The sequence below is a fragment of the Gouania willdenowi genome, chromosome 3 (genome assembly GCF_900634775.1).
Source record: "Gouania willdenowi chromosome 3, fGouWil2.1, whole genome shotgun sequence".
Classification (NCBI taxonomy): Eukaryota; Metazoa; Chordata; class Actinopteri; order Blenniiformes; family Gobiesocidae; genus Gouania; species Gouania willdenowi.
The window spans coordinates 22,130,734-22,144,863 of NC_041046.1; the positions used below are offsets into that span (position 1 = coordinate 22,130,734).

At 37.2% G+C, this 14,130-nt stretch overlaps 1 protein-coding gene across 5 annotated transcripts in view; it reads right to left on the bottom strand.

Annotated features, from left to right (window-relative positions):
* smyd3 (SET and MYND domain containing 3) overlaps positions 1 to 14,130 on the bottom strand; it is a 70,099-nt gene continuing 55,969 nt past the window's right edge. For all 5 annotated transcript variants that reach the window (XM_028439575.1, XM_028439585.1, XM_028439602.1 and 2 more), the window contains 6 exons: positions 11,265 to 11,332; positions 5,193 to 5,295; positions 4,450 to 4,560; positions 1,846 to 1,933; positions 1,551 to 1,725; positions 1 to 78 (listed from right to left, as the gene is read on the bottom strand). In XM_028439575.1, coding sequence (XP_028295376.1) covers positions 60 to 78; positions 1,551 to 1,725; positions 1,846 to 1,933; positions 4,450 to 4,560; positions 5,193 to 5,295; positions 11,265 to 11,332 — 564 coding nt within the window. In that variant the 3' untranslated portion in view covers positions 1 to 59. The remainder of the gene's footprint in view (positions 79 to 1,550; positions 1,726 to 1,845; positions 1,934 to 4,449; positions 4,561 to 5,192; positions 5,296 to 11,264; positions 11,333 to 14,130) is intronic.

Below are 14,130 nucleotides of genomic sequence, written 5' to 3' on the forward strand. Positions count from 1 at the left end.
GGTTGATTCTGTGAATGCAGGATGTGATCTACTGTACACAGTCTGCAGAGAAGGTAAATCTACTCCATGCGTCCCAATCTGAGGAGAGAAAGTGAAAGAGGAGCTGCAGGGGGTGAAATTGGAATATTGGAGTACAGAATGAGTAGGGCCGCAAAGACAGAGCGATGGGAAAAACTCCTACAGCCATCTTTCTTCCCCGCCATCTAAAGATCCCTAGAGGAAGACAGAAGATAAATATGGAGAATCCTCCACCCACTCTTTCTCACTTTCCTCCCTTGAATCTTCTCTCGCCCTCCATCTCATTTTTTCCCTTTCATTGTCGCGCCCCCTCCTCTCCAATTTACTGCTGGGTGCATTTCATTTGTCCTTTTTATATCCGATTGTGTAGAGCTTCCCTACAATGTGGCAAATTCCCCAGTTGATCACATTCCTCATGCAGCATATTCATTTATCTCTTGTTTACATCCTAAGCTCACCTTCTCTCTGCTTTTCCCCAAATCCACTGCAACCTTCCCTCAGATTATTCTTTTGTTACTTCATACTACAGATATTTTCCAATGGCACTCATCTCTTTCATTTCCTTCTCCATCTTACTTTCCGCTGTTTTGTACATACTGTATGTGTGTGTGTGTGTTGCCTTTTCATTTAAACTCTGGTGGAGCTTCTCTCCTGTTGATATGCTGTTGTGTGAGAGAGCAGGGTGCTGTCACAGAAGCTTTGCCCTTGACATAAAATCTATTAGTCACACATGCACGTCTGCACGTGTGTTGGCACAGTGTAGAGGCAGAGGAACACGCGGTGGACAGGCTCAAAGAAACATGGCTTGGAGGTGAAGGAGATGCTCGAGGGCTTTTAATTTGAAATGGAACAAAGATTCTAATCTTATCTAGAGGTCAGTGCCACACTCTAGTACAGGGGTGTCAAACTTATTCTAGTTCAGTTTGAGCAATTTTAACATTATCATGCTCTAGTTTTCCACATCAGTCCCTGCAGCATCTTCACTTCAAAAATTCTGGATTTTTTAACCAATTAACCAAGATTTCTTTTGGAAAAATTGTGATTTCTTTCCCTAATTTGCAATCAGAAATGACTGCACTCATGTGATAAAAGCATGGGAAAACTTTGAGCCCCTACAAATATTGTGGAGTTTAATTGAATTTGTGAATTTCAGATATCTACAGCTGAATTATTTGGAAATTTCACTATCATTTTTTACTGTCTTCTGTGGCCAAATCGGATGCTCTAAAGGGCCGGATTTGGTCCCTGGGCCTTGCGTTTGATAGATGTGCTCGAGTAGGAGATTACTGCTGCTAAACAACACAAGTAAGTCATCAAGATATTTTACAATTGCTAAATATTTCATTTTTTTAATTTTAAAAACAAAGTTTGAAAAAACTGTCTTGCTTTCTTTTTACTAGACAATAATTTACATTTTTTTTAATCTTTTTTTGCAAAGTCACCCAACAAGTCCTTCTCAATGACTGGTCCTTTTGTCTAATTAGCAAGTCAGAAAACACAAAAACTGATGTTAGCACATGTGAGAAGCTCACCTGTAGACTGGAAGTGTCTTCTCTCCATATCTCAGAGCTTCTTCCCACCGCTGCAGGTGAACTGAAGCATCCAAAGCCATGTCTGTAATCCTGAGCTTGTAGAGATTTTCATCAGGGACTTCAGCAGCAACCACTGCTAACAGATGATGACAGCGTTCCAACAGGGCTTGCCAGTCTGAGAAGTCACTTAAGAAGAACTTTAAAGGATGAACTGGTGAAAAACAGAGCTGCACCCATCTAATTTAATAATATACTACTCATCACTCAGTCACGTTCTGTTAAAGGAAAAGGATACTGTTCTCTGCTTTCAGTCCTTCTAGCGTCGGCACAGCCTCCTTTAGCAGTAGCCATGTTGCTTTTTCACCTGACAGAAAAAGTGTGTCCTAAGATAAGAGAAGAGAAGGAACAACCATAACCAGATGTTAGCATCAAGTTATGAAAATGTTAGTTATCTAAACTCTTATTTCTGCTCAGAATTCTGTAAGTATAGAGCATAATGATGGAATTAATGAGTTATAACACACATTTTAAAGGATCTACCTTTGTAAATAAGTGGAATTAAACAGTATTTAGTGCCTCCTGAATAGATTTATTTCTATAGTTTTTGACATTTACAGTCATCTCCCGCTTGGTGTGGGACCAAGACTGACCCTTGTACTTTCAATTTAATCAAGATCATTTCTATCATCATTCTTAAGATTATCATTTTTAACTAGAACTAAACATTAATGTTTTCCACTTTCTCTTTCTCAAGTACCTCTTGTAGTACCCCTAGGGGTACACGTACCACCATTTGAGAAACAATGATCAACAAAAAGTAGATGAAACTTACTTCAGAGGAGACAAAACCTATCAATTTACTATTTGACTGTAATAGATCAGGTTTTCCTTTTTTTTTCGAGCCAAAATTGTGTAGCACTAACATATTTGTGCGAGTGCAAAACAGTACTACATAACAGGGTGGTGGTCAATTATAATTGTAATTGTATATTTGGTAATGATTTACAATTATGATGTAATTATAACTGTAATCTGTAATTTGGAAAGAAATATGTTGCTGTTGTAATCGTAACTGAATTGTAATTGAGTTCAGATAACTGAGTTTGTAATTGTAATTGGCATGGAAATTCTTTTTCATTTACAATGTAATTAAAGGCAAAACTGTGAAACCATGTTACAGTTCTATGGCTAACATGTAGTTGACAATTATTAAAATATGTTTCATATCAAGTTTACCTGTCAGTTCTCTTGAGGATCATTTTTCCATTAAAAAAAACATTTAAATCGAGAGGTATACAGACAGAAAAAATATTGATACCAATATTTTCATTGATTAGGAAGCCCAACAAGGAAACCAAGAGATGAGAAACATATTGGATGATAGATCATATTTTTTGTGTATTTTACAGCTGATTTAATACGAGGGTCTAAACTGACCCGTTATCATAAGAGATACTAAGAGAAAGCTGTCAATAATTGTAAATGTAATTGTAATTGGGAAAAAATACAGGTCAATGTAATTGCAATTGAGTTGTAATTGAACATGGATAATTGAAAATGTTATTGTAATTTCAAAATGTAATTGACCCCAGCCCTGCTACATAATGCTATATTGCCTTAAACAGAGGTTAGCAATAATTGCAGTACAAATAAAGGACCATTCAAGTTAAATGAAACACTTTCATACAGAAGGTCTGAATATTTCTCACAGCACAAGGTTTTTGCTTTTTTTTTGTTGTTTTTTAAAAAAACAACAAAATAATTTTTATAAAAATTATTTACGTTCTATAACTCCTCAACCTGTGTCATTATAGGACATATACATGACTGGTAAATGTTAAACTGTGCAACATGGACTCCATGAATACTAATAGTTGGTATCTGCTGAAGAGCAACGTAACGCCATTACAGTATGTGTGTCATTCACATGTAATGTTAAGCATCAGAACATTTGGCTAACAACAGAGGTAACAATAAACACTCTACGTCCTTGAAGCATTTGGGTGATAGGAGACAAAAAGAAAAGTAGTTGAGAAAGAATGCTTTCTTGGCTTAGGAACAGTGCTTAAAACAGTCGAGTTTGAAAAAGCTGGAGGAATCAGCATTAACACTCATGTTTCTGAAATTTTATTTTGTGGAAATATAGTAACAAAACTATATTAAACCAAAATCTCCCCAGTCATCAGTCGTCATGGCAACATATGGTTACAACGCCTCTGTCGTCATCAACTGGATAATCACAGGAATAAAGACTGTGCCTGTGTCCGTGCGTCTCTGTCCCTTTTTTTCTTTTTTTAAACACACACACAGAGGTACAAACAGATGGTGTGTTCCTGTCTTGTGACATTTCCAGCACGTGGAGGAAAGGTGAGGACACAGTCGACAGACAAGACGAGAAGATGGAGTGGATTAAGATGGATAGATCATAAATGAGCTGCTGAAAGGCAAAATGATGTTTGTCATTTTTCAGTTGGTGGTCAGAAAGGACGAACAAGTTGGAGCAGATGAAGCATGACGGAAAGGAAGACGCGCACGCACACACACGCACACACACATACGGGTTATTATGAATATCTTTACATTTTCAATAAGTCATTTCTTTTGTTTAGTGCCACAATCTTTTTCTAGATAAATATCCTCCTACATGTTATGCTTTGGTCAGTGAACAGTGAAATTGAAACAATGTTTTTAGGCCAAACAAACAAAGCCACATATATATTCACAGCAGCACCAAGTTAGAGGTTTGTTTAACATGTTGGCCCAATGCCTTACTCAGACTAACGTTTAATGGTCACAATAGGATTATTGTACATCTGACTTGTTAGGTTACATGATATTCCCTTTTTTTTTTCTTGAATAACAGATTGAAAGATGGATTTTTTTGTTGCTGGTGCCTGACCTTCTCCTGGGATTCACATTGCTGACAGTGGCAGGAGAAGTGGTATTGGTCCTCCAGTTGTCTCTGACGATCTTCAGTCAGCAACAGCGTCTCAATGTAACTTATCGTCAGCTGGACAATGAGAAATTATTATAAAAGGGAAACTTGAAACAGACAACAATACCAGTGTATATATTTGTGTTCATATTCTTGTTTTTACCAAACAGAGAATACACAAAATAATGTAAATGCTGTGTGTGAATATATATATATATATATATATATATATATATATACACACACACACACATTTTATATTTATAAACTGCTTGGGGAGGAAAGTGATACAGTAAGTGTAACCTGCATGTTACTTGGCATGGATGCATCTCATTACATTCTGTCACAAGGGATCAGAAGGAATTAAAAAATAATCAAGGTGTATTACTGGTTGATTTAATTAAATATTACTACAACTTTTAACATTTCCTGAATATGAGAAGCATATTTGACAAACATGTACATTTTATATTGATTTAGATATGATAATACTAGCATTATGGCACATTCTGTCAATAGTTGATAGGTCTTTTTGTTTCTTTAAAACTGCCTTAGGCACCATCAATAATGAATAAAAGAAAACAAACAACATTGACTAAATGTCACAGATAAAGTGCATAGGAATGAAAGCAACATAATCATTCAATAAACACAGAGTCATGTTCTGTGTTGAATGTGTAAATACAGTATATAGCTCATTAAACTACCTCCTCTCCAGAGCTGATGTCCCGTACGGCTCGGAGCTGCAGCTTCGTTCCTTCAAACACAGTCACACAGTTGGGCCGACAGTCGTGGTTCAACAGAGATAAGCTAAGAGTACAAAGAAAAAGGAAGGGAAGGGAAAAATAAGATAAGCAACATATCTTTAGCACCAAAACATTTACTTAAACTGACCATTTCTGATTTGTACCAGATGTACTCAGGACCATTTTATCAGGGAAACTCTTTCAACTATTCTTGAAAGTAAATAACCAGTCAGCCATTTATGTGGTAGTGATTTAAGCGCCTTTGAACATGTCACTGGTTGGTGGTCTGGGTGGTCAGCTTATTTTAAAAAGTGAGATTACCAATAATTGATGGCTAGAATATTTGTATTTCCTGAAGAAAATGCAAGGGAGGATGCAGGTGCTAGCCCACCTAGCATTGCATTAGAAATAGTTAGCATTAACATTAGCTTTCATTAGCATTATCATTAACTAGTATTAACCTAATGTTCGCATTAACCTAGTGTTAACATTACCATAACAATGGCATTAGCCTAACATTAGCATTAACCTAGCAAAAGCCTAGTGTTAGCATTAACCTAGCATTAGCATGAACCAAACATTAGCACTAACCTAGCATTAACCTAGTGTTAGCATTAACCTAGCATTAGCACTAACCTAGCATTAATATTAGCCTAACATTAGCATTAGCCTAGTAATTGCATTAACCTAGAATTAGCTAAGTATTAACCTAGCAATAGCTGAACATTAGCAATAAGGCTGAAAAAGGTTAAAGGTAGTAGCTGAACATATTAAAGGTTGAATGAAGAATTACTGGGGATGAAAGGCTTGAAAGTTAAAAAAGGCTCCTGCATTCTCACTAATAAAGGTTGAGTAGAGTTGCCGATAACATTATTGATTAATAAAGACAGTAGCACACTTCTTTACATCATTACAATGTTAGGGAGACAACACAAGCCCCCAAACTATTTATTTATACAGTATTTCTGTTATGGGCTATCTCATCATCATGTTACTTTGTGTCAACATATTTGAGTAATCAAAAACAAAGAGACACTGTTCCTCCCATCCATCAGTTAGTTTGGTTTGACAGGCGGCTCCCGTGAGGAAGTAGAATATCAGCGGACTATCTGTCAAACCCTAAACAGTGACTCATTGCACAGTAGGAGAAATCAAGTACTTGGTTTCTGTCATCCCAAACACTGCTCTTCATTTCCTGATGTCAGCCTGTCTTCATCAAAATCAGACAATCACGAGTGAATCAGGAAATGATGGGAACTCGTCTGTCACAACAAAGACCCATGTCTCAATTCCCAAATTTATTACAAAAAAAATCCTTGGTTCTCGTTGCCGATATTCTTGACAACATCAGGAAAATAACCTGCTGATTAATTTATGCATCCATAATTATGTGTGATCATACAAAATTAAATTAAATTGAATTAAAATGCGTATTTTATGAAATTGAATGGAATCCCATCTGTGAAGAAAGCAAAACCAGTGCTTTTTGACAGACAGACAGACAGACAGACAGACAATACTAGAGGGCAGTGAAAAATCAGCCAGCAGATTAAACGGTTACTAATTGAAACCAGAATATATAGACGACTCACCATGATCAGAGTTGAATTTGACTGAAGAAGCAGCAACATTCTAAATGTTTGGTTTGGGGGAATCTGTACATTCACCATTTGAGTCACTTTGTGACCAAACAAAATGTTTCTCTCCAAAAAAGTGATCAGAGAAGCCAACCAGGAGAAAATGCAGAGTGGACCTTTTTGGCTTTAAAAATGAAATTATTATTATTATGGTTCTATTTCATAATTGTACCATGTGTTTCACCTCAATAGTTTTACTGTAATCATAAGTAAATGTTTCTATAATGACACATAGGCCAATATGTACAGTAAATTTAAGTTTGTGCTTGTTAATTTAATGTTTGTGTGAAGTGCATCCGTGCATGAACAAACTGTCAATCAAATAAATTAAGAATGTTGTGATGTCATTGTAGGTTTCTGTAATTAAGATTCTTCCTAAATCTCCCAGCTTTCAGAGCTACTTTTGTATATTCTGTGAAACAATGAGTGTGCGTATGTGAACTCATCGGGAACCCCCTGGCTTTGCTCTTTAAAGGGTACCTGTACTAGTTATGAACATGGCAAAAAATGTGTTTAACGTAACAAAATGTGTTCACTTTTATTCACCACCAGAAACTAAACCACATACAGTCTGTTTAAATCACACCTCAAACATTAACATGTGCCTATTGGTGACTATTTAATGTTTTATTTTTTGAACTTGTATGTTGTAATATCTGCCTCTTATCAAAGAATGCCTCTTATCAATTATGACTAGTCAGAATTGAATTTCTGATATCTACAATTCAATTTATGATATCTGAAATGTAAGAGCATTTGTAGATATCTACAAATAACATTATGACTGGTAAGAACTGAATTGTTGATATCAACAATTAACATTTTTACTAGTGGAAATAGAACTGTAGATATCAACAATTACAATTGCAACTACCTGTAGTCAAAATTACATTATGGATATGTGGACTTGGAATTACAACATGTCAAAATTGAATTATGATATCTATCAAGTACAACTACTTATTAAATGTTAAAACGGCTTGCCATATGACCATTGTTCACACAGTAACCAAAATTATTGTAAATGTAGCTGCATGTAGCAGTGATTGGAATATTGTTTAGGTGGGTTAGGACCAATATCTAAAAGCCAAATTGATTTTTTTAAAGGAAAATTGTTTGTTTCCAAAGAAGAAGGGGTTTATTGTCATCTTAGGATATTTTTGTAATGTCTTTTGCAGCCAATGGTTAAACGCAGGGTAGGTGATTTTTTGAAAGCTAGCATGATTTTCAATGTAGCTTTCCCGACGGCACCGCCTTCACCCCCCTCCCCTCTGTGCTCCGTCTCACTCGCATGCATGGGCACAGCTGCTGCAGAAGAGGAGTTCAACTCATCGCTTGTGTGGTGTAGAAGCTTTGTTGTCTCATGTCTCATTCAGCAGGAAGTAAACAATAAACTGTATCATTATATATGTTAAAAAATGTGACCAAAAACTCTGTTTTAAATTTGTCAGCGGTGACGCGCTTTCAGTGTGAGCTTGTGCATGCGAGGGGTCGAGAGTTGAAGTTATTACAGGTTTACAGCTGCTACAGATGATGGATTTTCTTCATTCCTATTTCAAGCACATAGATCTTAATTTCTGTCAGGACAAACTTAAAAAGTGAAAATCGCCTACCCTTGCTTTAACGTATTAGTTTTGCAAGGAAATTACTTTTAACTTTGAATATTGTAGACAGTGTAGAGATGTCTGTTTCTTTACTCTTGTACTCTTTCCAAGCCTCTTTGATCAATGTAGACCTCTGGACACGGCTTTTCAGGATTTAATCTCACAGTCAGGATATCTCCTCATTTTGCTTTAACTTTTCATATCGCTGCAGGGACTCAGCTGTAGCATCTTCTGTGTTTAAATCATCCGATGTGATGGGAGTGTCTAAACGAGTGGGAAAAAAATTCTGTTTTCAATTTGTTATTAATTTTAAACAGATATGTTAGAGGATTTTACATCATACTCCCAATAGGCCAATTAGTAGTGAAACATGGGCAGGCAGAGAATGCAGAGCAGAGGGATGAGTGCAGGGATGCAGGGACGGGAACATGAAAGTCTGAGTTAATGAGAATTACAGCAGAGACAGAAAATTAACTGTGAATTTTCAGATAAACAAAGGTGTAGCATCAGTGGAGAAACCCCCCAATCCTTCCCTGAAATTACTAATGTTGCTAGGTAACCAACAACATTGAAAGGCAGGGGGCATCCTGTTAACGGACACATCATTTATGGATGAGATGCCATGGCTGAGCTTTGGCAACATCAATGTGACCATCTGACACCTCGACACCAGCCAGATAAACATGACTGCCAGCAGTTTGTGAGTGTGTGTGTGTGTGTGTGTGTGTGCGTGCATATCAACAGTAACATGCATGAAAAAAACAAATTTCACCAAGAATTCTACACACGTTTTACAAAGCATATCAGTGTGCTCCAGGCCTGCGTGTCTGTGCTCTGACATCCAGACAACAGCCCCATCATTAAACATCAGTTTGACTCAAACCTGGAGCTTCTCAGAGCGCTTCAGCTTCTCTTTAACCTCCACCCTCCCCAAAAGGTGGTAATGCACAATGTCAAGATTTATTTGAAGTTTTCAACCTACAAGAAAAATTCACCTTCTCTGTGTCACGTATATTTCCCATTCTTCAAAGTACTGTCAGCGAACAGGTGAGGAGAGTAGGCAGGGGTTTTAAAAGTGAGCGAGCAGATTCAGAATAGATGGGGCTGTATAGGAATCCATATACCCTTTGTTCTTTTGTTATTCCCTTTTAATCACAAATAAACGGTGTGGTTATTTTGATTTACTGACTTAAAACCTAAACAGAATTAGAAAAAAAATCAAAAACAAGAAAAGCAGCACTTTTATGTTTTAAAATTAAATCTTGCTTTGTTTGTGAGATATTTGAATATTTAAGGGAAACGAGGATGAGAGCTTCATGTTTTAAGCTCACAGAGGTGACCCACAGACGGAGGCAGAATGTTACTACTACGAATAAGTCACATTACTGATGAACTGGTAAATAGAAATGTTATTTAAGAGTAAGTAAACCCCAAGCCAACTTTTTTCTGCTGAATACACATGTATTTGGGTATTAAGTAGTGCTGGTGATTGTTCCTATTCCCACGCTTCACATTTTAGTAAAAGTATTTTAATTTTGAGTATTTAACCCTTTGTGCCATACTGGCCACAAAGGGTTGAACGCCGGCTATTACAACGAAATTTTGCTATTGGCTGAAACGGATTCTTTAGATTCCCCTGCTTCATCAACTTTCACTGTTGGCCCCGCCCCTCCTATAAAACTTGAGAGGAGGGCGAGGGTTTCCTCTAATCACAGCCTTCACTGAGCATTAATCAACAGCCTCACTAAGGAAGTATAATGTTGCGTGCGTTCCTGCGGTGATGTTTTTGACTCTGTGCTTCTATAAAGAGCAGATTCTGCTCTAATCAGAGGATTCATCAAGCTATGTGTGTATTTACAGACACATAGTGTGCGTTTTCCCGTCTTTCTCTGCGTGTGTGCGGGGTGGTGGGAGAGCAGGGCCCTGAGTGGTGTCTGTAAGGCTGTGTGTGAGCTTCACGTCGTGATTGTGTGTGCCTGATGTTGTAGTGACAAATTTCAGCTTATGAACTCGCTATGTGTGTGTGTACAGACACATCATTGTGTGTATTACAGCCCGGCTATCAGAGTGGGCGTGTCTTACTGCTACAGCAGTAACGCCCATAATCAAGGCATTTTTTGAATTTCCCTCCTAGTGGCAGGTCAGCAGAAAGCAGGGGTTTAGTTACTCTTTAATACATAAACAAATAAAAAATAGATGTTACAAAAAGCATGCACATGATATGTGATTAAAGGAACTGCAATTAATCTACTAGTGCTCCTCGTTTCTTGTGATCAACTTCCGTGTGTGTTGACGGCAGCCATTAGTGGCTAGTGGTATTATATCGTGCAAAATAAATATTTTACTGCCCTCATAAAAGCTGTGTAATTGTTTTTGCAAAAGAGTCAAATCGTAGAAGTTCTAACATCTATTGTTCCTTACACCACCCTCACAGTTTAATTTTAAAACAGAAAAACTCTGCTTTTATGGTTTTTGTGGTATCTGTATTTCAGTTTTAGTTTCAAGTCAGTAAAACTAAATAACTACACCGTTTATCTGTTATTTTGATTTGGTTTTAAGTCAGTAAAACTAAATAACCACATCTTTTATCTGTTATTTTGATTTGGTTTTAAAATAGAAAAACCAAAGAATGAACAGTACACAGGTTTAATAAACAGATTTGTTACTAAGCTGGATTCAGTGTTTTTCACTTTAATTGTTCAAGCAAAAAACAAATAAATGTAAGATTATGAGCTACAATAACTGAAATACTTTTTTTGTTTAAAGTGTTTTTGTGTATGCCTTTATCTTACCTCGGATATAATCCAACTCCAAGCTCCTGCAGTTCCCCGTCACTAATGGTGAAACAATTGCATGTCACCTAAAACGATTAACAAACAATAGGGACAAAAAAAACTGAGTGGTTATTTGAGAAATTGCTCAAAGGAAACCAATAACAGCTTTCATCATAGGCTCAGAACCTACAAAACACCAGCAGCACTTAGACTCAAGCATGACACGCTTTGAAAAGCAAAGGGCTTTGACTGAAGAAAAATACCACCTGGTGGATTGGAGCAGGAAACCTCTCATGACAAAAGAGAAATGAAAAGGATTTGAGTGAACGGAATTGTTTGAAGCTATACCGTTATCTTTAAAACCAGATAGAATAATATTAAAGTGATAGAATTGGGTAAAGCATGTGAAGGATATTTCCTGGGAAGACCAAAAAAGAGAAAACTATGGATTTGCAATTTTTGTGCCTTCGGAAATCTGACTTTAAAATCATACAAGAACACCCCTACAAACACTTGAAACCATCAAAGCAACAATAAGACATCAAATCAACACATTCACGCTTGCATGCTTTTTTTAAAAAATTTTATCAACATGAGTATTAAAGGGCCCATGTTAAGCTAAATCAACTTTTCGGTGCTTTAAACATCATAAAGTGCTATTAGGGCTTCATACACATGCCTAAAGCGTTTTTTTCATTGATTCCCTCAATTGTTAGTTAGAGAGTGATTTGCTCCTTTCTTACTGCAGGGCGAGCCCAAACACCTCACTCCAATTTGATGATGCGTTCCCACTTTAATGACTAATTTGACGCGGCACTGAGCTGGAGAAGCCGCGCCTCCAGGAAGCTTTCTGCCTGACTGACATGTAAACAAACACGCCCACGAAAGTGAGCATTTCAGCGTTCTTTGCACAGTGTTATGTATGTATTTTCTACAGTCTATGTATGTACCGGTGCACGCCCCGCCCCCACACTCTGTCTCGTGTTTATAAAGCAGCATGAGCTCGGCTACGGAGTGGGTGAGAGGAGGGCGGGCCGCCCTCTGGCCCTACAACCATCGTGCGGGGAGGAGGAAGTCAGTGTCTCGTCTATAGACACGCCCACTCATGAATATGCATAAGTAGGCCGCAAATCAGCCTGTTTGTGTAGAGTTGCTCAGAAAGTGACTTTTCAGAGGCTAAAACTCTGGAAAACAGACAAGTTTTTGGGGTTCTTAGAACAAATGGAGATGGGTGAAAAATAGCATCAAATGGGATCTTTACAGTGCTGTAATGATGAAATGTAATGACAAATCATGTAATATTTTTTTTTTCCTCTCTTTTTTTTTCTTTTATTTTTTTTAATGATGAACACATAAAGCAACAAACACTAGGCCTGGGACGATAATCAATAAATCAATTAATGACACTATAAATGAAATTGAACTTGATAATCTTACCAGCCTCAACATATCGCCATGTGCATCTGTGTTTGTTTTCCATGTCTCCCGCTACCAAACAGGCTGGATAACAAAAGGGTTCACATCAATCTCAGCACCTGCTGAGCGTGTTTGTTCCATAGCAACTGAATGGAGTGAACTAAGCGAGGGAAGGGCAGAGCCACAAGGTAGAGGGAAGCACAGCCAGCGGGTGCTAGCCTTACAAGGGGTGCTCAGGTACTACATGTAGCTTTAGCAGCCGTGAAGCTGCATTAGCACCAGCTTTACAGCGGCTATGCTACACGAAAAAGCTGCACGTAGCTACCTGTATTTCCATTGTTTGTTTTATTTAGGATATTTAAAAGTTCTTAACATTCTAATTACAATGGTAGAATGACTCATGACAAATAAAAGTGTATTGCATTTGAAAGGGTCGACTTGCATTATTATTGTTGTGGCTGTTTTGATAACGAGACAAAGTCAAGCTTTTAGGGTTTCTGGTCAGATGTGGACACGGGAATATATTATCATACCTGTCAAGTATCCCGTTTTGGCCGGGAAACTCCTGTATTTTACCCCTCTTTCCCGCCGTCTTCCCGTATTAGTATTTTCCCATAAATATCCCGTATTTTAATAATAATTAAAAGATGCCTTACTAAACTGAACGCCGTCACTAGCCTCGCGAGAACTTCCACCTGAAATGGCCTGAGTGGCAGTTTTCGCGAGATTAGTGCCGACAGCGGCAACAAACCCAGAAACAACTCAGAAAAGAGATGAATGAATGAAAAAAAAAAAAAAACTGGTGTAAATACGTTGTGAAATGTGACAGAGTTTATCTTCCTAAAGACCATCAGGACGTGACACAGTTACACGTTCTGTTAGATTAATAACTGAGATTTTAACGTCTACCACAGATGAAGAAACAAGTAAGTCACCATGAAAAATCATCCAATCACAAGCGTCACAAATATACACTGCTTTAAAAAGTGTTAAAGAATGTAAAGTCTGCAACAAATGTGTCTAATAAGTCATTAGTGAATACCAGAGAACCACATGAGTGAGCATGAGAAATTAAAAGAAAATATATAATGAAAATAAAATGTTAATGTCTAACGTAAAGACAAGCAAGCAGATCTGGGCAATATATTGAGATTCAAGATGTATCGAGTTTTCTATTTTGGCGATATAAAAAACTATAATATTTCATATATATATATATTATACAGTAGTTTATTATGTATCAAAATACTAGTTTTAGGAGTCGCTGCTTTCACTCCTCAGAACAACATGTAAAGCTCAGTTAGATGGATTTCTGAGTGCACATATTGATCAGCTATTTGTTAATAAATGAGCCTGTGTGGCATTTTAAGATAAGATAAGATAAGATAATCCTTTATTGATCTCACAATGGAGAAATTTACTTGTTACATTTGGCACTCAGGGTGTGCAGAATAGACAAGAAATGTGC